Source organism: Colletotrichum aenigma, assembly GCF_013390185.1.
Source record: "Colletotrichum aenigma strain Cg56 chromosome Unknown KSG_Cg56_contig01, whole genome shotgun sequence".
NCBI lineage: Eukaryota > Fungi > Ascomycota > Sordariomycetes > Glomerellales > Glomerellaceae > Colletotrichum > Colletotrichum aenigma.
The window spans coordinates 3866299-3887270 of NW_023500907.1; the positions used below are offsets into that span (position 1 = coordinate 3866299).

The following is a 20972-nucleotide window of genomic DNA, read 5'->3' on the forward strand; positions in this document are numbered from 1 at the left end:
AATTGGTGCCGGTTTTCTCGTCGGTCCAGGTCTTGAGATAATGGCCGTTCGGCCCGTGGATGGCAACGATATCGGTTCCCTCGAGCGCGGCCGAATGCCGAGGGACAATTGTATGGAGGCCATAGTCCGGCTTTTCAGTAGATGTCGTCGATTTGCCCGACTGACTCTTGGATCTGGAAAGGAAACTCCAGTCCATCGCTGCTGTTGCTCTGCTAGAAGCTAGGCAGCTGCACACCTGCCGTCATCAACCAGTGCCTGTTACCAGTTCGCCCTTTCATGCTGATTGATCTGCGGGGTTGGCAGTCACGTCACGTGTAAAGCGAGCCTGATTCTGCCTGTGCCTGCAGGTGCAGGTGCAGGTGAAGTTGCAGTAGTGAGTTCTGATATAGAGTGATTGGCTAATTAATGGGCTGTGATGGTGGCAGTTGTGGCTGGACATGGAAGGGGCAATGAGTAATTCACACTGAGTCAAATATACGAATCACGAGTTCGTCTTCAAAACCAAAAGACGGCCATGGCATTCTCATACGAAATACGCCGGGGGGTTTTTTTTTTTTTTTTTTTTTGACGAGAGGTAGATCGCTGCACAAACCAACGAATGCCACAGTTTTCTTGCACTTGCCACTTTCCGGGTCGCCAGGCATCCATCAGATCTTAATAAGAGAGACCCTAGTTGATGGCTTGAACGCATGCGGCCGATCGAGCCGGAATCGTCAATATGTACTTATCGAAAATGTTTTGGATCAAGGGAGTGTTGTTGGGTTGTTGACAAGTCCCCAGTTTAAACGCTGTCAACTCCTGTTAGTGAACTACTTTCAATTCCGACAGGCAGTCACATTATCAAAGGTAGTGCACTAACCCATGTCTTTCGCGGAGCCGGCCATTTGAAAGGTTGGGGCGGGGCATCCCTTCGTGTTGGACACTTGTTTGTCAATCTCCCAACTTCATCATCGCCGTGGACTCCTCAGCAGACTACATGTTTCGACCGCATACCATACAAGTGCTTACCTTGCGCCAGAAACCATGGATAGCGACGATGAAGAGCATAACGACTACGGTTATCCCGGTGATGGACCCTGGGAAGATAATGACCCCTGGGACAATGACGACCCCTGGGATGATGACGATCACCTCGGGGCTCATGATCCCCAAGCAATGTTGAGCGCTCTCCTCGCTATGGCCGGCGCATCGGCCGGACATTTCGGAAGTGGCAGCGATGACGGTCAATACGATCCTAGAGAGGAGTTCGCTCGGGAAATGGAAAGGCGTATCGATCTCAGGCGCCAGACATGGACCTGGTTCGACATTGACTGGTCAAAAGATCGCGGTTATTATGACCCGGTTGATGACTGGGATTGTGGGGATATGATGAGCAACATACCTCCTGAATGCAACATTGACCCTCGCCCTGTTCTTCATGATCGGAGATGGACAGACATACAGATCTGAGATCGCGGCAAAGAGCTATGCACCGGAGAACCTCAGCCGGAAGACTTTGCGAGATGGAGCCTCGGTGCCATTTACCAGCGAATGACCGACATCGACGAACTATTGCTTCACATCAAAGACATCTGGCCCGTCAAGATGTTCGATCTCGACGATCAGCCAGCCTCTGCGAGAGTCGTCCTCAAAGATGCCCCTCCCAGCCATCATGTGGACCTTGCCAAAAGGCTTCTTCTCGAACACAACATGTTGCGCAAAATCACTCTTGAGCGTTCGCGGCCATCTATTAGACCGCTTACCCTGCTCGATGTTCCGCCAGAAGTTCTCGGCTTCGTGGCGGAGGACCTCGACGGCAATGACAACGAAGACCCCAAACAGGTCGAGAAACCATACATGGCACGCGGCTATCGCGACATCCAAAGCCTTCGCCTCACCTGTCAGACCCTCAACATCGTATCTTCGCCTGCGCTCCTGCACTGCGTGACAGTTCAGATGACGAAGAGTTCTTTTGATCGATTCAAATACATCGCTGAGCGCCCACACTTGCGCAACGGCATTGAACGAGTCCGCATTTCGCTTGGCTATTTCTGCGCCAATGTAGCAGCCTCTGCATGGAATTTCACGGCTTACGCGGTGTGGATGCTTGAGTTTGCGCTTTATCGGAAAGACGAGAGGGGGCAGACCATCCTACACAGCATTATGGCCTACAACGAGGATGCGAAACCGCGACACCAGCAGCTTCAGGATCTCTTGACGTCTTGGAAAGACCTCCGTGATACCCCGAAGGATGGCGCTGATGGAGAACAGAGATGGCTGGCTGTTTTCCGTCAACAACATGCACTCGTGGAGATGTATGAAGCCTACAGGCACAGTTTGAATGAGTATGAAGCGGTTCGACAAAACTTCGTCCACGAAGTTGTCAATGCACTGTCTCAGATGCCCCGATTCACTCGTTTGGAAGTATCAGATTATCTATGGAGGTCGCAATCGATCAGTACCGTGTGCCAGGATTTGGAAATGGCGTTGGTCCGCGATGAGAACTTCATGAGGGGAGACCGCTACGTAGGACTCTTCACGAAGCCGATGCAATGGGATCGCCTTTCGCGATTCTCGCCCACGGGGAGTGATTCTTCTTTTGAGACTTCACCACCAGTCGACGTCCTTGGTCAAATTCTTTCGCTTCTTGGCAAACGCGGAGTCCAGCTCACCAAAGTCGACATCAACATCACGCCCCCGCCAAGTTTTGAGGCTGTCCGTCCTACGAATGTTGAAGCTCGACAAGAAATTGTCAAACTTTTCCAGAACGTGTGGTTCCTGCGCTTCAAGATCGGGCCACCAGCCGACTGGAGGAATCATGATCCAGAGTTGCTTGCAAGAGACGATGTGAATCGCATCTGGGAGCCACGCTCAGAAGAGGAGTTGAAACACCTAGACGGTTTCCTGGGCGCTCTCCTCGACACAAAGAGTCTAAACCAACTCACCCTGGACTTCACCTCACTCATGCACGAGACGTACTTGAATTTCTCAGTCGGCGACTGGTATCTGCCGTCTATCATGAAGCCCAGGCAATGGGCGCGGCCACTTCTGCTTTTATTCCACGCCGTGTGCATTGATTCGACAAGGCTTAATAGCTTCATAGGGGATGGGCCGATGCACTTTCGTGAATTCAAAAGTATCTGTATGGCTCGAGGAACCTGGACAGAGGCGCTGGATGTGATGCGCGAGAAGTACGATCTAAGTGCCTACGACGCGCCAAAAATTCCTTCACCGCCACCCATTCGCTTTTTGATCTTCGTGGCGCCGAAGTTGGGCTTATGGATGACGATCAGCAGCACGCTGCCTTTGAGACCATAATTTCTGGTCGCCCTTCAACTTTACGTGCGTATCGCTATATCAAACACGAGACAGAAACCAACCCTTTTCGGCCTTTTGAGCAACATGTTGTGTAAGACTCGGGCTTAAACCTCAGCCGGTGCCAATTCTGGAAGACGACTACGAGACTGGCTTAAATTCAGATAGAGCAAGCACCTCTTAAGGGTTCCGACAGCAGGAGACAATCAGAAAATTAAAGCTAGTTATCAGTTTTAGATCTTCAATTTCTTTCCTTTAAAATAGCTCTTATCATCGTCGAAGTGCAAACAAGTCTACCTCCAATTCTCATGACCTCACACCCTCCGTCTTCAACTTTTGCCACAGCTTCTCTTCCTCCACCAGGATGTTTTTCCCGCTGAAGTCACCCTCAAAGTCGATGTCGGGCAACAGGCTCTGGTACGGCACCACACGCACCCTCACATCGGACGTCTCCTTGCTCCCAAACTGCATAGCCTCGACAACTTGCCCGTCGCCATACGCGGCGTCCGTCACGATGCGCAGCATTACCTCGGCACACTCCTTGGCCGACATGTTCATGTCTTGCTCGCGAACTTTTCCTACGCAGTACGGTTGGAGCACTGCTGGCGTGAACGTGGTCGCGGGGCACATGGACGCGACTCGGATGCCGAGGCGGGCCTTCATCTGGGCCAGGCTCAGAGTGAAGGAGTTGACAGCGCCCTTAGTGGCGTTGTAGAGCGGCGTGCCGATGGTTGGGAGGTATGCGCTCAGGGACGACACGAAGATTAAGTTGCCTGCAATCTTCTTCTGCAGCCAGTAATCGATGGCGATCTGGGCGAAACGGATGGGTCCCATGGCGTTGACGGCGAAGATGTTGTATACTCCGGGGGTAGCATTCGGGTCATCCTGGGCCAGCGGCGAGACACCCGGAAGATCCCAGAAAGCGCTGGTTGGAGGCTCCCTATAGATTTGCGTCAATACGTACTCCATGCGACTAAGTCAAGCCCGTGATTGATACCAGATGCCAGCTCCGGGGCAGAGAAGGTCGACTCTGCCAAACGTCTTTAGGGCAAAGTCCCACGTCTCTGATACCTGAGCCCAGTTGGACTGATCCATCTTGTGATAGACGGCAGATGGCGACTCATCTTTGGATGGATGGGGATATTTGGCGATGAGTTCCTCCGCCTCCGGACGCAGAGCAATGTCAGCAAAGATAACGGAGCAGCCTGCTGTGAGAAGCTGCTCGGCAAATGCAAGGTTGATACCTAGAGTGGATTTCGATCAGACCACGATGTTCCGGGTATATCAGGGGTTTAGCACAAACCGCTGCCAGCGCCGGTGACGACGGCGAACTTGCCCTTGGCGTCCCAGGAAGCCATTATGCCTTTTGAATACAAGATATAAGTTTCGATGATATTCGGGTCAGTTTGAGCCAAGAATTGAGGGGAATCTTGGGCGCATTTATGAAAATATCTTCAGCAGAAAGTGGATAGCGCCGCTGCAGAGTCCCTTTTCCCATGGGACAAAGTCCGAGGCATTGTGGAACTCGAGACCCTGGCAACATGAAGAAACAGCTCATATTGCAACCTTTGATGGACCAACGGTTGGTTCAGAGATTCTTCATATGCAAGAGCCAACGTCGAAGCAGGGGTTGTGTGGATCCAGATTATCCAAATGGTCATAAGCCAAGGGTCAGAAGCATCATATGTCTTGGTGCCGAGCAAGACGATGACTCGAAAAAGCAGACCCTCTTTCAATGTGATGATGACCTGGGGTCAGCATGTATGTTGGGTTCCTGATGCAAAAGACCTTGCACCAGGCGTTGCGGGAGCTTCTGATGGAACCGCGTTTCGAAACAAAAAAGCCTCAGTATAGACTCCGAGACAACTCCCGACTGGCGGGCATTCCAATACCGCTCTATATGCAGGTGATACGTTGTTTCTGACAGACAGGCTGTGAGGCGCTGAGTTGCAGCCTGATTCTGTGCCCATGTGCACCACCTTGACGACGATGCCTTCATCGCCCTCGCAACCTTATTCAGCCATCACATACGACCATACCCACTGGAAAACTCGGGATCCCGTCCGCTCTCCCATAGATAAGCCAGTGAGGGACAGAGTAGTAGTCGGGTCGGTGACGACCGGCGAATGCCTGTTGTTGTATGTTTTTTGCTGTTTTTGTGACCCTAAGCGGTGGATGTGGAGGCCATCACGATACGTGTGGTTGGCGACGACTTTTCCTTCACAAAAGCCTCGTGAACATCAACATGCTTTAATCAAGTATAAGTTTAAACTACATAGAATACCACTCAATACACAGAGAGTACTGGTCTACTGGGGACAACCGAAGTGCAATTAGACATCGCCCCAGAAGAGTGCGCAAGACCTGCTGTGCCAACCACACAGTTGCGAGTGTATCAAAAGGCTAAGCTTAGTGAGAAAACTCTGGCATACTTTGTTGAAAGATTATTCATCGATGTAAGCTGAAATTGACCCTGTTTGGGGAAATTAAAAGAGTTCATTGAGGTTCTCCAAGCCTGCCGCCTCGAGATTCTCCTGGATCGACCCCTCCAACTCAACTCCAAACGGTCCTGTTTCAAGCGGACAGTATATGTCTTTTCCACAAATCGTGTCTTGGAAGTAAGATTTGACAACCCCGTAAGCACACAAATTGTTCGTTGCCGTGCTGGTGTGCTGTGTTCACGTTAGCCTAGGCGGATAATCAACGACAGAATACTAGATTAGACTTACACCCATGCCCTCAATCGTAAGTCTCCTTGCGTTTTTGAAGCTCGGGGCGTTGAAGATAGCACTGAAAGCGTAAGCAAGATAAATAACCACTCCTCGAGGGACCACCAGACTTACTTCTCAATTGGCGTCGTCGGATCAAACGTGTTGCTCACAAACAACACCCTCGCCTTCGTCTCACCTCCATACGGGCCCGTAAACACATCATCGCTCTTGATCTTCCAACCCGTACAGCCCAGCGTGGACCTAATCCACGTCTCCCCGATAACGCTCTGCCCTTCGAGCTGGTCAATCAGCCCCCGTATCTCCTCCAACCCCTTGCCGTACTGCTTGTTCTCCTGGTCAGAACAGATCACGCCGAGCCCCTGCTCGGGGCTCGTCTCCGCATACGACGCGACCCCGGGATCCCCAATCAGCCCGTTGACCTGCTCCGTCCACTGTCCCAAGACACCGCCCTCCAACGCCTGCTCCAGCCCGACCAGCGCCTCCGCCACGGGCCCGAACATCTCCAGCGGCTGCACCGCCATCGCCAGCATGCCGACCTTGAACGTCAACAGCGCCGCGGCAATCTCGCTGCTATTCCCCCATCCCTCCGCTGCCGCCCTCCCCGCGTCCAGCCTCTCAAACGACGCCTTCCACCGCTCAAAGATGTCCATCGCCGTCGTCCCCGTGTAATACGCACACGCCTCCGGCCCCGCGGCGTGACAATACACAAAGAACGCGCCCACGACACCATCGAGGTGATTCACACTCCGCCACGTCCCATTCGCCTGGAACGCCGCCGGATCCACCACCCCGTCCAGCGCAACATGTCCCACGCGGTCCGGGAACATACTCGCGAACGTCTGCCCGAGAAACGTGCCGTAGCTGATGCCGTAGTAATTCAGCAGGCTAGCATTAGCCGCCGCACGCGCTCCGTCAGGCGTCCGCGCGAAAGCGTCCACGATGCTGAGCATGTCCCGCGCCGTTACGGCCGTCGTCATGTGCCGCCCCGCCCCCGTCGGCCCGCCGGCCTGCTCCGCGCACTGCTCCCCGAGCGCCCTGCCGAAGTCGATGAAGGACTGCAAGTACGCGTCCTGCAGCCTCGGCGCCTCCCTGGACTGCTGTGTTTGAGCGAGGATCCCCGCGGAGCAGTTCGGCCGCGGCTCGCTCAGCCCGATGCCGCGGGGGTCGAAGCCGACGATGTCGTAGTTGGTCCCGATGGCCTGGGCGATCAGGGCGCCGTTCTGGCTGATGAGCTCGATGCCTGAGCCGCCGGGGCCGCCCGGGTTGGCGAGGATCATGCCGCGGTAGGGCCCGTCCGAGGAGGAGGGCGCCGCGGGGAGCTTGATGAGCGGGACGGTGGCGCGGGCGAGTCCCGGGTTGAGATAGTTCAAGGGTACCTGGTGAGAAGAGAGGTTAGTAAGTGAGGATGTGAGGGGGTGGGTGTTGGGTTGCGGACATCGAGTTTGGCGCAGAGGTAGTCGCCTTCGCATTGGCACCAGACGAGGTCCTGTGAGGGCGTGATTGAGTCGAAGGTGCAATTCTGCGCTCTCGTCACGGTGCCGAGTGACGCGAGCACCGCGGTGAGGGCCCCGGATCTCATTATTCAAACGATTGTGGTATTCTTGTTGAAACGAATGTAAGCAGTACGGTCTGCTGTTGACCGAGATCTATCCATCGACGTGAGAGATCCCATCGTATTATAGATCATCTTCAAGACAATTCCGCCGTGCAGCCTTAGACAATCTCACCCTCAGCTCAAAGCCCGTCGCTTCAAAATGACATCCCGTGCATGTCAACGTCAGTGACGTCAAATTTCCATTCACTCTCCTGAGTCCGACTCTCTTTTCGCAGTCTCGCAGGATCGTGAACCTGGGAGAAACAGAAAGGAAAGCCATCAAAACACGCGAAAGCAAGCCAGCTGTTGATACAGAACATCGTAAAGGTATCTCAAAAGGAGGCTGTGAAGTAGGAAACACGCTAAAACCTGTGCATAGCCTCAGTGGTGGTAGCATCCCCGGAATGCATTTCACGGGGTCCCGGCCAATCCAGGCACCAGTCTCGTATTCTCAAAGCGTCAGTATCTCGATGATTTCCCCCGCGAGGGGCTTGCATGAAATTAGACAGCTAAAGAAGGTGAAATCGTGGGCGTCGCACAGCCCATCTACACCAAGAAAATCTAAAGACCTTGATTATGCCCGAGGAACCCAAACACGACACAGCCCGTCCGTCGAGCAGACGGGGAAACGAATGAAATATGTACACACAAAAACAACCACGCAAACACACTAATCGTCACACTTTCCTTTGCTCACATGGGTCGACCGTCGTACACAACGCCATAAGGCACAGTCTCAATGTCCCCGTGACAAGCCCGCTCGTAGTCCGCAAGCTTGGGCATCTCCTCCTGCACCTCCAAGAACGTGTCCAGCTCGCACCAGCCGTCCTTCCGCTCCACGTCGCACTCGGGGAAACTCCACCCCAGCGGGAGCGTCCTCTGGTTGAGCACGAAGTGGATATACTTCGTCTCGCCGCCGGACTCCTCGTACCCGGAGCGGTCGGCCTTGAACGGCTTCGGCGTCTTGATGATCTCGATGTCGAGCCGCGCGCCAAAGGGCGTGATGTGCGAGACGGTGAAGTTGTGCTTGCCGGGGTACTCCGTGGGCTGGAGCAGCTGGGCAAACTGCTTGAAACCGAACGCGGTCAGGATGGAGGCAATGTTTGTGTCGTGGGAGAAGTCGAAGTAGAGGCTCTGGTTCAGAGGGAAGGTCTCCGTGTTGTTGTCGAGCGTGACGTTGATCTGAGAGCCCGAGTAGCCTAGGGTGTGGTTCTGGAGGCGGGCGATGACCTCTTGCTGCCAGCCGATACCGACGGCGCGCTGCGTTTTGTCAATACATACATCCCTAAGGGCAACCAAGCGCGACAAGGACTTACTCCTGTAGGGTTCTGGAAGGCATTGTTGCCAGCAAAAGCAAGATCGACAGAGTACGAAAAGCCAACCCATTCCTCATACGTAAAGAGGTCGCAGAAGCGGCTGAACCCGTAGGCGACCGTCTCATACGGACACATGGTCTGCGCGGCGTAGGTGTCCTCAATCGTCCAGTCGAAGCCATCAACCATGTCCTTGAGACGGGCCGTGGCGTTGGCGAGGTAATTCGAGACCCAAATCTTGGCCGCCTCGTCACCGCCGTTCTGCTTGCGGGCGTTGGGGCAGTTGAGGTAGCCGGCGAGGGAGTTGTTGGCCCTGTCCTGCTCGATGATGACTTCGATGGTGGCGTTCCTGGTCCACTCGAGACCGAAGAAGCCCGCGAGCCAGTACTCGGCGGACTTGAGCATCCTGTCTTGGGTCTATAGGTGCGTTAGTCACGCGAAACGGTCGTGTAAAATGGTGCTGGACATACCGTCGTCCGCACAATGATCTTGCTGTTAGGGTTGTACAGCGAAGAGTACATGTACGAGTGCAAGATGCCAGAGTCAAACAACTCCTGACGACCCTTGGGGACAAGGATCTCATGGCCCAGCTGATACCTCCAGTTGTTCAGGAAGCCCAGCGCGCCCTTCGTCTTGAGCGTGTCACTGGCCTTGGCAACCTTTTGTCCAAAGTCAAAGACGTTGGAGCCCATTGTGGGATATCTGGACCCATGGCGAGAGAGCATCTGGTACATGTCAGTCAAGCCCTCGACTCACACTGGCGGCTACATACCTGAACCTGGACAATGTCCGCACCCTCAGGCAACGCATACTCGTCCACACCGAAACCAGGACTCGGTTGATACGGCGTGAGATATCTGCCGCGGTCAGCACTCATTTCCACCTTCCCAGGCGGCAAGACTCACCCCATCATGTTGAAGATGCTCTCATTTCCTCCCTTCATTCCCTCAATCGGCACATCCGTCTGCAGAGGCGCGTTGGGGACAAAGCTGCCCGTGGGAAGAACCCTCGTCTGCGCCATAAAGGCGGCCGCTCCCGTCGCCGTCGGCCCGGCCCACAGTTCCGGGCTCGTCCTGAAATACTGCGGCACATCGGGGTCCTGCCGACACGGACAATCATCGCCCCCAAAGTTCTTGGCCATCCCATCCGGCCCGTGCCTCATACCGTCCACGCCCAGCCCGAACCCCAGCACCGCGAACGCAATCAGAAAACCGAGAATGGTAACGAGGATGGCTAGGCCAATGGCGACCGTTGCACGGCGGTAGCTCCGCTCACTCGGCGAGACGTTGTGGTCATCGTCATCGTCGAGGCTGATGGGGAACGTGGCGTCGGCTGGCGTACCCGGCGGCAGCGCAGGCAGCGGCTTCTCGCTGGGCAGACGCTTCTCCCTCCGCCCCGAGGACCCGGAGCGGCTTCGGCGGGGCACCTGCTGTCCTCCGTACGGGGACTCCTCCTCGCCGGGAACCCGGAGGTAGCCGGCCTGACGGGGTGCCATTGTCACACGTTACGCGGCAGTCTCAAAGTCAAAAGCCAAGACGGATCAACGGCTTGCAACAACAAAAACGAACGAGAACCTCCCCTTTTCGCTGCAACTTGACGTCGTCGAGTCAAACGGATAAACCTGATGCAGCAAGCACCACCGCGAGATGCGCGCGCGCACTCTGCACGCTACGTCGGACGGCGCGCCTGTCGGACGTACTGCGTCGATGACTCGGGATGGCGGGCTGCTCCACCACCAACGCACACAAAGAAAGCAACGATACGCTGGGCCTGCTTCAGCCAGCCAGACGAGCCCGATGACAGCGGCAGAAGGAGAAAAGGTGTGCCCTTGAAGTACGTGACGTGGGAGGGGCGTGTGGGAGGTGCAAGACCGAGGTGCAGGTTGGCGGTCAGACGGGGTACGTTTCACATCCGAGTGTACCGCGGCGGTCCCATGAATATCCTTCAGAGGTAGCTAGGTGGATGGATTGGATTGCTGGACTGATGATGCAGGCGCAACCCACGGCAGATAGCGAGGTCGCGTTCGGGATGCCCGTCGATGCAGAAAAGGGGGCGAGAGATTCTTCGAGCTGTCGGACTAAGGCACGTTGCCCCCAGCTATCGGGTTGGGTGTTCCGTCACACCCAATTGGCCACCTTGACGGGTAAGTTGGGTAAAGGGGGCCCAAGACCCCGGACGAAAGCAGAATGAACGGGCGGAAAGAGACGCGCTGAGGTGAAGAGAGGGGGCCCAGGAAAAACGAAGCAAACAGAGCAAGGACAATCTCTCGGATGCTTGCGAATGATACGCGCCGCGGGAGTAGCCCTGGGATGTGCTGGATGGCGGATGGACGGCGCTGGTGCGTGTGATGGGATTCGCGATAGAGGCGTCGTTGTTGTCGGGATTCCAAGTTCAGGGAGGCTCTGGTCTGGCTTTAGGGGGGCGGCACCTAGGTGTCGTTGAATGCGGCAATCTCATTCGACGTACGGCCTGGACCATCTGGCCTGTCTTGGCTTTCCAACGGGAAGATGGATCCGGTCCTGAGGAAACGGACCATTGGCCAATTGGATCGCCGACAGCTGCCCCCGGGTCGTCCAAGCACTGGCCACCGTCGTTGAGCTACGTTCCCGTCACAGTATCCAAACCTTACGTCTCGCGAACCGTCTCCAGATTCACGTGACTGCATCTTGGAGGGGGAAGGCAAAGGCAAACCTCAAAAAAGACAGATACAGGCATAACCCTCGACTACTAGCTCCAGCCGACGTCCGCTGTCATCCAGCCAAACCACACTTGCATCACGCCCTTTCTTTTTCCCCCAGACGCATCCTCATCCTCGACACCGCCTAACCACGCTTCAACGGCGACATTGCTGGCTCGTCCCAGCTGCTGTTCCGTATTCAAGCCACCAGTCACCACCAGAGCTCAGCTGTCCGTCAGCTCTGATTCCAGCCCCTCCCCCTCTCTCGCGAGACGGCACCGGATTGCAAGCGAGCAGAGAGAAAAAACCCCACCGCCGTTGAGACTGTCATCTATCACACAACACACACACACACACCCCTGCTCCAACACACATTGACACAAGCGCACGATACCACGTAAATACGCAAAACTGACATCGTGCCCACCCCGAACTAACACTTCAATAATCCAAAGTGACCGCGCATGGTCCCATTTCAGGTTCTTGGCCGCATGCCGTGGACGCTTTTTGATTAGTTACCCGTTCTCAAGAATACCCCTCCTCCCTGCCTCATCGTTTCTGCTAGCGACCCATCATCGTTTCTTTTTCCTTTTCCTTCTCATCCTTTACAAAAAGACGCGGCTTGGCGCACAGGCAGGTCGAATAAGCAAAGATAAGGCAGAATACAAGCAAAAAAGCAGAACCAAATAAAACCTCTTAGCGCCCTTTGCGAATGATGCACCCAAAAAATGTCTGTCTCCCCATACTGCCCGCCGACAACACGACCACCCCCAGGCAACTTTGAAAAGTCTCACTTACAAAGACGCCCCTCTCTCACCCCCGACCCCATTCATCTCCCTCGATCGATCGCCCGCGCTAGGAAACGATGACAACTCCCCGGTCATGTACAATATGTTCCTGGTAGCGAAAAAGAAAAAGCAACAACTGGGAGTCAGAAAAAAATGCAAGATGGCGGATAAGCAAAACAGCCGCCAAACGAAAAGTAAGAGGTCAAGGGCCACGGTGCAACTGAGACCGACGCAGAGAAATCCACACTGCCGACGTCGGACCAGCGTCGCTTTTCGATCCCCAAGAAAACTCGCCCCATGTGCATGTTCAAAAAGCAATTGCGCAACACGTTGAACCCTGACGCTCCTCTTCTTCCTCCTCCTGCTTCTCCTCTTTGCTGCTTCTCCTCTTTGCTGCCGGCTTCGTTGTGTATGCATACGTGCAGAGGCTGCGAATCCCATCCTTGACCTGCCTGCCCACGATGGGGAGGTGTTCGTCAAGAGCAATCATCGTCATCACCAAAACCCCAGACCCTTCAACATTGAAGACAGTCGAAAAGAAAAATATCCCGGCACAGGGGTCTCGATACAGAGCCGACGCGCTTCCGAAGAAAGCAGAAAGGTTCCCACACGACTCCCCTTCAATGTCCACTCCTTCCAATGCGTCCACCGTCCTTCCTCATCCCCATATCGTCCCATCCCTTGTACGGAAGCGATGCGTCGTCGTTCCCAGCCGACATTCGATCCTGTCACCAGCAACCAAACCCTGGAAAGGCCCCGGGAACTTAGACCATAGCAGCCAACGATCCGGCAATCGCATGCACCCGATGTGAACATGCATCCTCTTCGGCAGCGACACCACCTGCCTGGCCGGCCGCTGTGCAGACGTCAAACCACCGCGTGTCGTCGTCGTCCCGTCAAGCCTGCAGCCACTCGTCTACTGTCCTGTCGTCGGCAGACCTTGCAGACTCGACATCGCTTGGGGCCATGCCTTTGCGCATGCTTTTCTTTCTTTATTTTTTTGGCCACACGTTGAAACGACTGTCGCCGCCCACTACCGGTGAGCACTGGCGAGAACTGCTGAAGCCACTCCCTGGCCCCAACGCCTGCGGCCTTCCATGCCCAAGTGTCGGTCAGCCGTTGACCGGTCAAGGCATCTTTGACCGGAATCCACATGTTGTCTGATGGCCGTTTGCCCCTTTCATGGGAATATCGGGCAGTGATGCCTGTCGTCCTCGAGTATTTGCTTTTTCTCGTTTTTGCTGCTGCTGGTCCCCTCTGTCTCCATCGCGAGCTTGACACGGGAGCGTCACATGCACGTATTCGTACGTTGAAGGAAAAAGAAAAAGAAGAAATCCCGATAACTCAAATCCGCAAAGAGTCAAGCGGCCGTTCGTTCGTGTCATGCTGTCGTGTCCCGTTGCATCTCCATCTGCAGGCCGGTATGGAGAACACTGACCGGCTTCTTGCGCTTGACCATGGGAATCTTTTCCAGAAAAATCAACCATCTCGCAGTTGCACAAACCAGACACGCAAGCCGGCTTTGCTCCGAGTGTTTTCCCTCTGTAGCATCCCGTTGCTCGAGACAGAGGTCGTCAACCAGTCGGCCAGCCGGCCGTCCGAAGGGGCCATGGCCAGTTGAAAATTTGCCTTGATGTCCACATGCCCGGAATTGGCACCCGCTCACCGATGTCTTGGAGCATCCAATGATTGCTCGCGGCTCTCTGACCGGTGCTGCATGGTTGTAGAGTTCCAGCACCTCGGTCGTGTGATCAGTGGCCGCCGCACCTGCAGCCACGCGGTTGACGTTTGACTGAGGCGAAACCACACCGGTTTGTCTTGCCCATATCTCTGCCAGAAAAAAAAAAAGTCCGATGTTCCACGTTTGGGACATCCGGTCAATGATCAGCGCTTGCGATCCTCACTAGTTGGGAAAGACGGTGAATGGGTAATTAATTTCTATTACAACGAACTCCTGGTCTTACATCCCATCCATGTATACATGCTTTTTTCTTGCCCGCGCTCTACTTCGCGAACTCCCATTGACTCCGTGCTCATCTGACCGTGAATGACAAGGTAAGGGAATAAACTTTTGAGGCGACCAGGGTAATAGGGAACGGTGAGGGGAAAAGCAAATAATAGATGATGCAGTAGTCGCTCCACGCCATAGGGAGCCCGTGTTCCCAGGGATAAACAATGCAAGCAGAAGAAATGCAACCGTGACGCCCCTTCTCCAGTCTTTGACGATGCTCCTTCAAAGTTCCCCGGCATGAACGTGTAACGGAAGACAGCAAAATTAGTTGGGGTACTTGCGGAGAGGAAAAAAGGCATCCGGCATGGGTTCCAGGTGCCAGACACGGTCGGCGGGCTTCTCGAAGGCGTCGTACCACTCGCGCTTCAGCTCCTCGGGGAGAGACCAGCCCAGTTTGTCATTGCGTACGCGCATGCGAACGAGATGGCGCTTCTCGCTGGGTGCTTGGCCGTTGACGAAGCCTTCGCGACGGTGAAGGATTGCGAGGTTGTTGATGAAGTGAATGTCACCAGGGCGGGTTTGGATTTCCATCTGTGTCGCCTTGGCGATGGTCTCCACGGCATCGAGAGCCTCAATCTGACGAGGGGTGAGGCTGGGGAAATGTGCCGGTCGGGGATGCGCAGCAGTGCCCATCAGGGGCGTGCGGCCGAAGTTGATGATGATCTTGCCATCTTGGTGGAAGAGGATGGGACGACATTGGAACTTGGGACTATAAGCAAGTCAGGAAAGCAGCTCGGATATGTCGGGTCACACTGAGACAGTTGGACGTACAGGGCAAAGGGCCAGTCGGAACGAGACAGTGTGCGGACGATGTCAGGTCGAGTGGCGGCGAGAACATTGTAGACAGTGTGAGCAGAGGCGATGATGCACTTGCCACCAGCAGCAGCGGTGGCTCTGGTCAACCAACTGATGATGTCTCCAGACTCCTCGTTGTGAAACGTCTGAAGAGAGGGCCGAATTAGCAGGCCGTCGACGACGACGACGCGGCAAAGGTGTACTTACAATTGATGAAGTGGAATGACGGTGATGATCCGCCTTGGCTTTTGTGGTGTTGTCTGCAACAATGTGAACTGGGGACGAAATTAGCGTCTTGCTGAGCACGGACGGTTAAGCCAACGTCACGTACCAAGCATGTTTCCCTTCTTGTCCTGGCGGCCACGTTGGTTGGCAATGTACCCCTGGATGCCAAGATAGAGTACCGTAAGATCCTCAACCGAGTGCTTTTGCGGGTCAATGCCGCGGACCACGGCAAAACCCTTGCCTTGATGGATGTCGTGGGCGATGCGGTCAAGGGCGGCTCCCAGGGTAGGGAGGGGGAAGTTGTCTGGGTTGACAAGATCGCCGTCAAGGCCCAAGGCTGTTTCGGAGAGAAATGTCAACGGTCAGACCGTTTGAAGAGGGAACGGGGTCGACATACCTTTGAAGTGCTTCAGCGCAGCCGTCAGCTCATGGAGGTCTGTGTTGGTGAGGTTGTACGTGTACTGCGACTCTTGGGTGAATTGCGGGCCGGCCCAGGCTGATTCGAGGTCCAGTGTCTCGGGAAAGTCGGTGGGGAGACCAGGAACATCCGCGACTGGAGCATTACAGTCGATGTGATGGATATGGTGGACAGCAGATGCCGCGGCGGCACCCATGACCGGACCAACTGCGGTGGACGCCATCTTGCTGATGTGAGAACTGAAAACCGACATGTTAGAAACGACGGGGCTCCGCGATGAGTAAGCCGGGTCGAGGGACGACAAACCTGGAGATGGGTGTCTGATGTTACTCTGTTGTGCGTTGTGAAGCACGTAGTAGACGACGACGGCCGTGAAGAAGTAGAGAGATAGAGAGATAGATAGATAGAGGGAGGGAGAAGGACCCGAATCAAGGAAAGGCTTGGAGTATTACTCGAAGGAAGCTACACAAAGAGCAGCGATGCCTTGTGTATGCGTGTGGGAGAGTGAGAGATGACAAGATTTCCCGTGTGGGAGCGACTGTATATACGCGGCAGAGACAGTCTGGGCTGGTGCAGAACTCCAAAGGAAGGACGGGAAATTGAGATGGAAGAGAGAGACGCGGGTCGGGTCGTCAACGTGGGCGGGAGAAGAAACTGTTGGGGAAGAGGTTGTGAGGAGCTGTCATGAGATCTGGCAGACGAAGAAACTAATATACCTTCGAGGGACCCCTTTCCTTCCCAGGTAGGAGAGGCAGTTGCAGTCGGTGAAGGAAGGGACCGACTGCTTGTTTGAGCGGTGGGTGTGATATGGCCCAAGTTTCCTTCTTTTTCTTTTCTTCGTTTCCCTCTTCCTCGCGAGGAAGGACACACGGGACGGGCAACGACGAGATAGCAAGGCAGGAAGCCGCGGTGACCGTATGGTCTGCTGGGACCCTGGGAAGGCAAGTACCCGAATGCGCGCGCCTGCCCGCCGCGTAAGGTTTTTTTTTTTTTTTTTTTTGGCGAACTAAAGGTGATGGAAGAAAAGAGACAGGCGGCGACGATGATGTACGGGGAGGGTACCGTGAACAAAACAACGATCCCGTCAAGACACCGTAGATGCCCGCTGCTTGCTTAATGCGTACCTATCATGCGTGTGCGCGCGCGGAAGCAGGAAGTGCGGGAGAGCGGCAAGGTAAGGCGAGGCAAGGGCAGGATTGGTGAGCCGGGCCGTTGGGAGGACTGGGGGAGGTAAATGAGACGATGTGTGATGCGATGCGATGCTAGTTTCCCAGTGGTCCCGTCAAGACATTTTAAGTCAAGGCCGGAGAAGAAACAGTAATGAGGTCAGAGGACCAAAGAACGGAAGGGAGATGGAGTCGCAGCTACCTCAGGTAAGGTGTGCAGAATAAAATAAAAATATGGCAAGGTAGGCAGATGAGGCAGGGACGGGAAGCAAGCACCAAGGTAAGGTAAGGTAGGTGCAAGTCGAGACGAGCATGAGAAGCAGCAGCCGCAGCAGGAGCAGGAGCAGCAGAATGACAAGTCGCAGGTGCGCTAGATGCGATCGATACACAAACGACTTTGGAAAGAGGTACGGATACCGGTAGAGAGAGGCAAGAGAGAGAAAGGCAGACATGGAGTGGAATAGATGCGGCAAGGAAGTAACACACACGCCTTCCTAGCAAGTCAACCTTGCCTTGCCTTACATTTGTTGCTGCAAGCACTGTCATGGGTGTTTCCAAACTGGAGGGAAAGAAAGATGGGTATTTGCACCTGCTTCATCCACAATCCACAATCTGAGGTAGGCGCCGCGGGATGGGACGTGGAAAGGTAGGGAAGGAAAGGCACAGAAAGCACTGTCCCGAACCGGTGAGGAGGGACCCAAGTACCTGCACCTGGCTACCTTTTTTTCTCCCCTCGATCCCCTACCGTGTGTTGTGTGTTGTCCTCGACAGGAGTGAAAGAGGTAGCTAGCCAGACGGCCCAGTGCGACGACATGAGATGAAAGCGCATAGCAACCTCGCAGGTACCCGGCGGAAAAGAAGAAACGATAGGGGAGTAGAGGATGATTTGGGGCTGGCCGGGCTAGGCTGAGCCGTGATTATGATGAACCGACCTGAATCCAGCATGGTAATAGCATAAAAAAAAAAATAAAAAAAAAAAGGTACGATGCGCACGCGCGCACCTAGGGTCGGTATCCAGCGAAGTGCCGTGCTTCAGCTCACCCCCAGCTGCTTCATCCTGTCATTGTTCTGCGTATCCTGACAGCAGGCATGCTCTTGGCTTTGCGGGCATGGGTGTGGACAGCAGAACGAGTGTGAGAATAAGAGTTGATTAAGCAATGGACGTTGGTTCATGTGAGACGGCGGGGTTCGCAAAAAAAAAAAAAAAACACCTGGACAGGGTGGAGGGACGTGGACGACGACGCGATGCATGAGGGGAGCTGGGAGCTGGGTGGGCTAGAAACAATGGCTGCGGGAGGGGCACGCATCCGTAAACGTCCATTCGTCGTTGGGTCCAGAAAATCTCTTCTTTTTTTTTTTTTGTTTTTTTGTTTTTTTTTTTTTCTTCCTCCGGGATGGGGACGACAGCTGCGTGGCGAGTCGCGAGGGATAGAAAGAAATTGAGCAAACAGACGCAGGAATCCGATGGACGAAAACCGAGATTGAAACGTAGACACCAGACCAGTCGAGAGAGCCAATTGCAGACCAAGATAGGGTAAAAATGGATGCGCGTTCGCCCATCCGTGTTGTTGATGATGTGTGTAGTGTAGGTATCTTGGCTTGGGCATGCTGAGCGCCTAGGCATTCGTCGATTGTATGTACCTACATGCGTACGCACGTACGAACGAACAAACGGATTGCTAGCTGCTGGCCTGCAACAAGAACGGCAGCTAGCCACAGGGGTTGATCCAATGCGCGCTAGAGACAAGTGAAAGGAAGATAGACTTACTCCGATGGAGCTCCATCCTCGTGGTGGCACGGATGTCGCCTTTCTATTCCATGACGGGATCGTGACGGGAATCGAAGACATGTGGTGACCAAGTCTTTCCAATGTGGATTGACAAACGGACGCTTCCATGCAGATTGAAGCAAGCCAGGCGGTGGTGGATAAGAGGAGGGATGCAACGGGGACCGCGGCGCGAGCGAGAGAGACGGACGAGGGAGCTCGACATTGGATGAACATGGATCACCAACTCTCTTCTCAGCCATGGCGCTGCCCAGCAGGGCAGGGTGCTGTGGAGCCAGGGCGTGCACTGAGAGACAATGTTTTTGACGACTTTCCTTGGTAGTAGAGCAAAAGCCACGTTTTGTGGCGAGCGCCTCTTTGGCCAGTGTATCCGTATGATCGACCCAGAACTCGCGAGACGAGACGGGCATCGAGAAGGGGTGAGGAAAAGGGATTGAAAGAACAAAAAAAAAAAAACTTCGACGGAAGTCGCGACGCGGCGGGAGATGATCAGCATGGACGTTTTATGTCCGCTGTGTAACGTGCACTAGGAGGTGAAGCCGTCGGGGCGATGACGGGTCGACGGGTATTCGGGAGCACCAGGCACGGTCGAGCGGTGTGGTTGGCGTTTCCAGGCCCCGTAGGCCGGGCAGTAAAATGGCTTTGTGCGCTCCGGGAGGTCAATGTTGGCAAACCATGGCCGATCCGATCCATGTTGTGCCATCCAGTGAATGTGTGTCATGGCGCTGATGGTTGGATGGAGTTCGGGCAGACTGGACTGGCCAGTCAACTAACTGCCTTCACCTCAAGCCAATGTGGTAATAGCAGTGCAGCGCGACGACGATGGGCGTGCTGGGCTGCTTTCCACCGATTCATTTCTGTCGTGGCCCTAGGCTGGTTTTGGGACGGTTGTAGGCGAGAAGATCAGCGTCTACCGTGCCTCAAAGTACGGCTACCCGAAGCTGAGGTTCCCTTTGCTTTGGCGCATCTCGTCATTCGGGCCTGCTGTTGGTTGCGGCGCTCGTCGTTTGTCCAACGCAACCTTGTTCGATCTCGGCAGCCTGGACGAGAAGCCGTAAATCAGATGGAGCGAGGACGAATCGCAGGCGGCTTCAGGGCCCCCTGCACGCCGCGATGTGTTCCAGGTCCAGGGTGGTAGCTAAAACAAGTGGGAAAAAAGTCGAGCCATGTGGTTGAAAATTGAAGCCGAATCTTGTTTGGTTGCATGCCCCGAAGTTGGGAACTGCAGCGATGGCTTTTTCGCAGCTGACTGGAGGGTTTTTCTTGCAGATTTGGCAGAGTCCGTTGCGCTATTGTGAGTGTGTCTAAGCTATCCATGTCGGAACGTGGAGTCGACAGCATGGGTAACGTAACTGTGTCCCAACGGGAAAAGCAATGAAGAATCTCAGGACGACGTGTATCCGCTAGAGGCACGCACTGGGACCTCGAGTACGAGATACGTACCGTAAACGAAACGATACCTTGTGTCTGTATCTGCGCTGCTGTGCTGTGGGTAGAGGCGTTTTGTCCCAAAGACGCGAGCAACTGGAGACATACATAAACCGAGGATAGAATGAGGAAAAAGCAAAGAAGGGAACCTGCAATGGTGGAGAGGGGGGGGGGGGGGGGCTAATGGAGAAGGCCCGAGGGGTCTGTCTGGGCAGACATACTCCATAAAGAGAAGGCAGAGCACAAAGGGAATTTTGGTGTGGCGGCGGTTGAAGACGACGTCGCAGCAGACTCTGTGCGTCCCGTCCACGTCCAGTCCGTATTCGTAGGGGAAGCCGGAGACGACGACCGGAGAGGGACGTCGACGGCTGTCCCATCGGGAGTTGACGATGTTGAATTGGACATGTCCCGGGAAAGCATTTACTGGTTTCTGCTCTGTCTGCGCCTGGGGCCCATGCACAGAGGCAGGCAACCGAAGAATAGGCGAACGGGATGCAGAAGCCGCGACCCCTGACACCGATGGTTGGGACCACTGCAAGCCGTTCCGGACGCGCCTTCCATTGACGAGTCACATCCCTGCCACTTCCCACAGATGGCTGGCGCCCGCCGTCCGATGACAGTGAGTGTGGACTTCCAGTGGAAGGGATGGGGGAGTGGGGCCCCGGGTACGTATCGCCCAGATTCCGACCTCACCTTCTCCACTCTTGACTACACCTCATTGAACTTCATCGCCCAACCCACCACC

The 20972-nt window shown here is 54.9% G+C and overlaps 5 protein-coding genes across 5 annotated transcripts; 1 reads left to right on the top strand and 4 right to left on the bottom strand.

The window, feature by feature from the left end:
- Positions 1-1023: 1023 nt before the first annotated feature.
- Positions 1024-3297, top strand: CGCA056_v001017 (uncharacterized protein; the record flags this gene model as incomplete). The annotated part of the gene is made up of 2 exons (XM_037316278.1): positions 1024-1357; positions 1451-3297. 2 exons carry the CDS (start codon positions 1024-1026, stop codon positions 3295-3297), a joined length of 2181 nt encoding a protein of 726 aa, XP_037185017.1.
- A 303-nt stretch (positions 3298-3600) lies between these two features.
- On the bottom strand, positions 3601-4652 carry CGCA056_v001018 (Diacetyl reductase; the record flags this gene model as incomplete). The annotated part of the gene is made up of 3 exons (XM_037316279.1): positions 3601-4234; positions 4292-4538; positions 4598-4652. 3 exons carry the CDS (start codon positions 4650-4652, stop codon positions 3601-3603), a joined length of 936 nt encoding a protein of 311 aa, XP_037185012.1.
- Positions 4653-5780: 1128 nt separating this feature from the next.
- Positions 5781-7605, bottom strand: tap-2 (Tripeptidyl aminopeptidase; the record flags this gene model as incomplete). The annotated part of the gene is made up of 4 exons (XM_037316280.1): positions 5781-5966; positions 6024-6084; positions 6138-7402; positions 7462-7605. The coding sequence occupies 4 exons, from the start codon at positions 7603-7605 to the stop codon at positions 5781-5783; spliced, it is 1656 nt and encodes a 551-aa protein (XP_037185011.1).
- A 708-nt stretch (positions 7606-8313) lies between these two features.
- Positions 8314-10428, bottom strand: phyA (3-phytase A; the record flags this gene model as incomplete). Its single annotated transcript, XM_037316281.1, has 5 exons — positions 8314-8880; positions 8937-9350; positions 9404-9658; positions 9706-9790; positions 9839-10428. The coding sequence occupies 5 exons, from the start codon at positions 10426-10428 to the stop codon at positions 8314-8316; spliced, it is 1911 nt and encodes a 636-aa protein (XP_037186120.1).
- A 4245-nt stretch (positions 10429-14673) lies between these two features.
- Positions 14674-16070, bottom strand: CGCA056_v001021 (Taurine hydroxylase-like protein SAT17; the record flags this gene model as incomplete). Its single annotated transcript, XM_037316282.1, has 5 exons — positions 14674-15118; positions 15181-15350; positions 15412-15479; positions 15536-15766; positions 15827-16070. 5 exons carry the CDS (start codon positions 16068-16070, stop codon positions 14674-14676), a joined length of 1158 nt encoding a protein of 385 aa, XP_037186121.1.
- Between the last annotated feature and the right edge of the window lie 4902 nt (positions 16071-20972).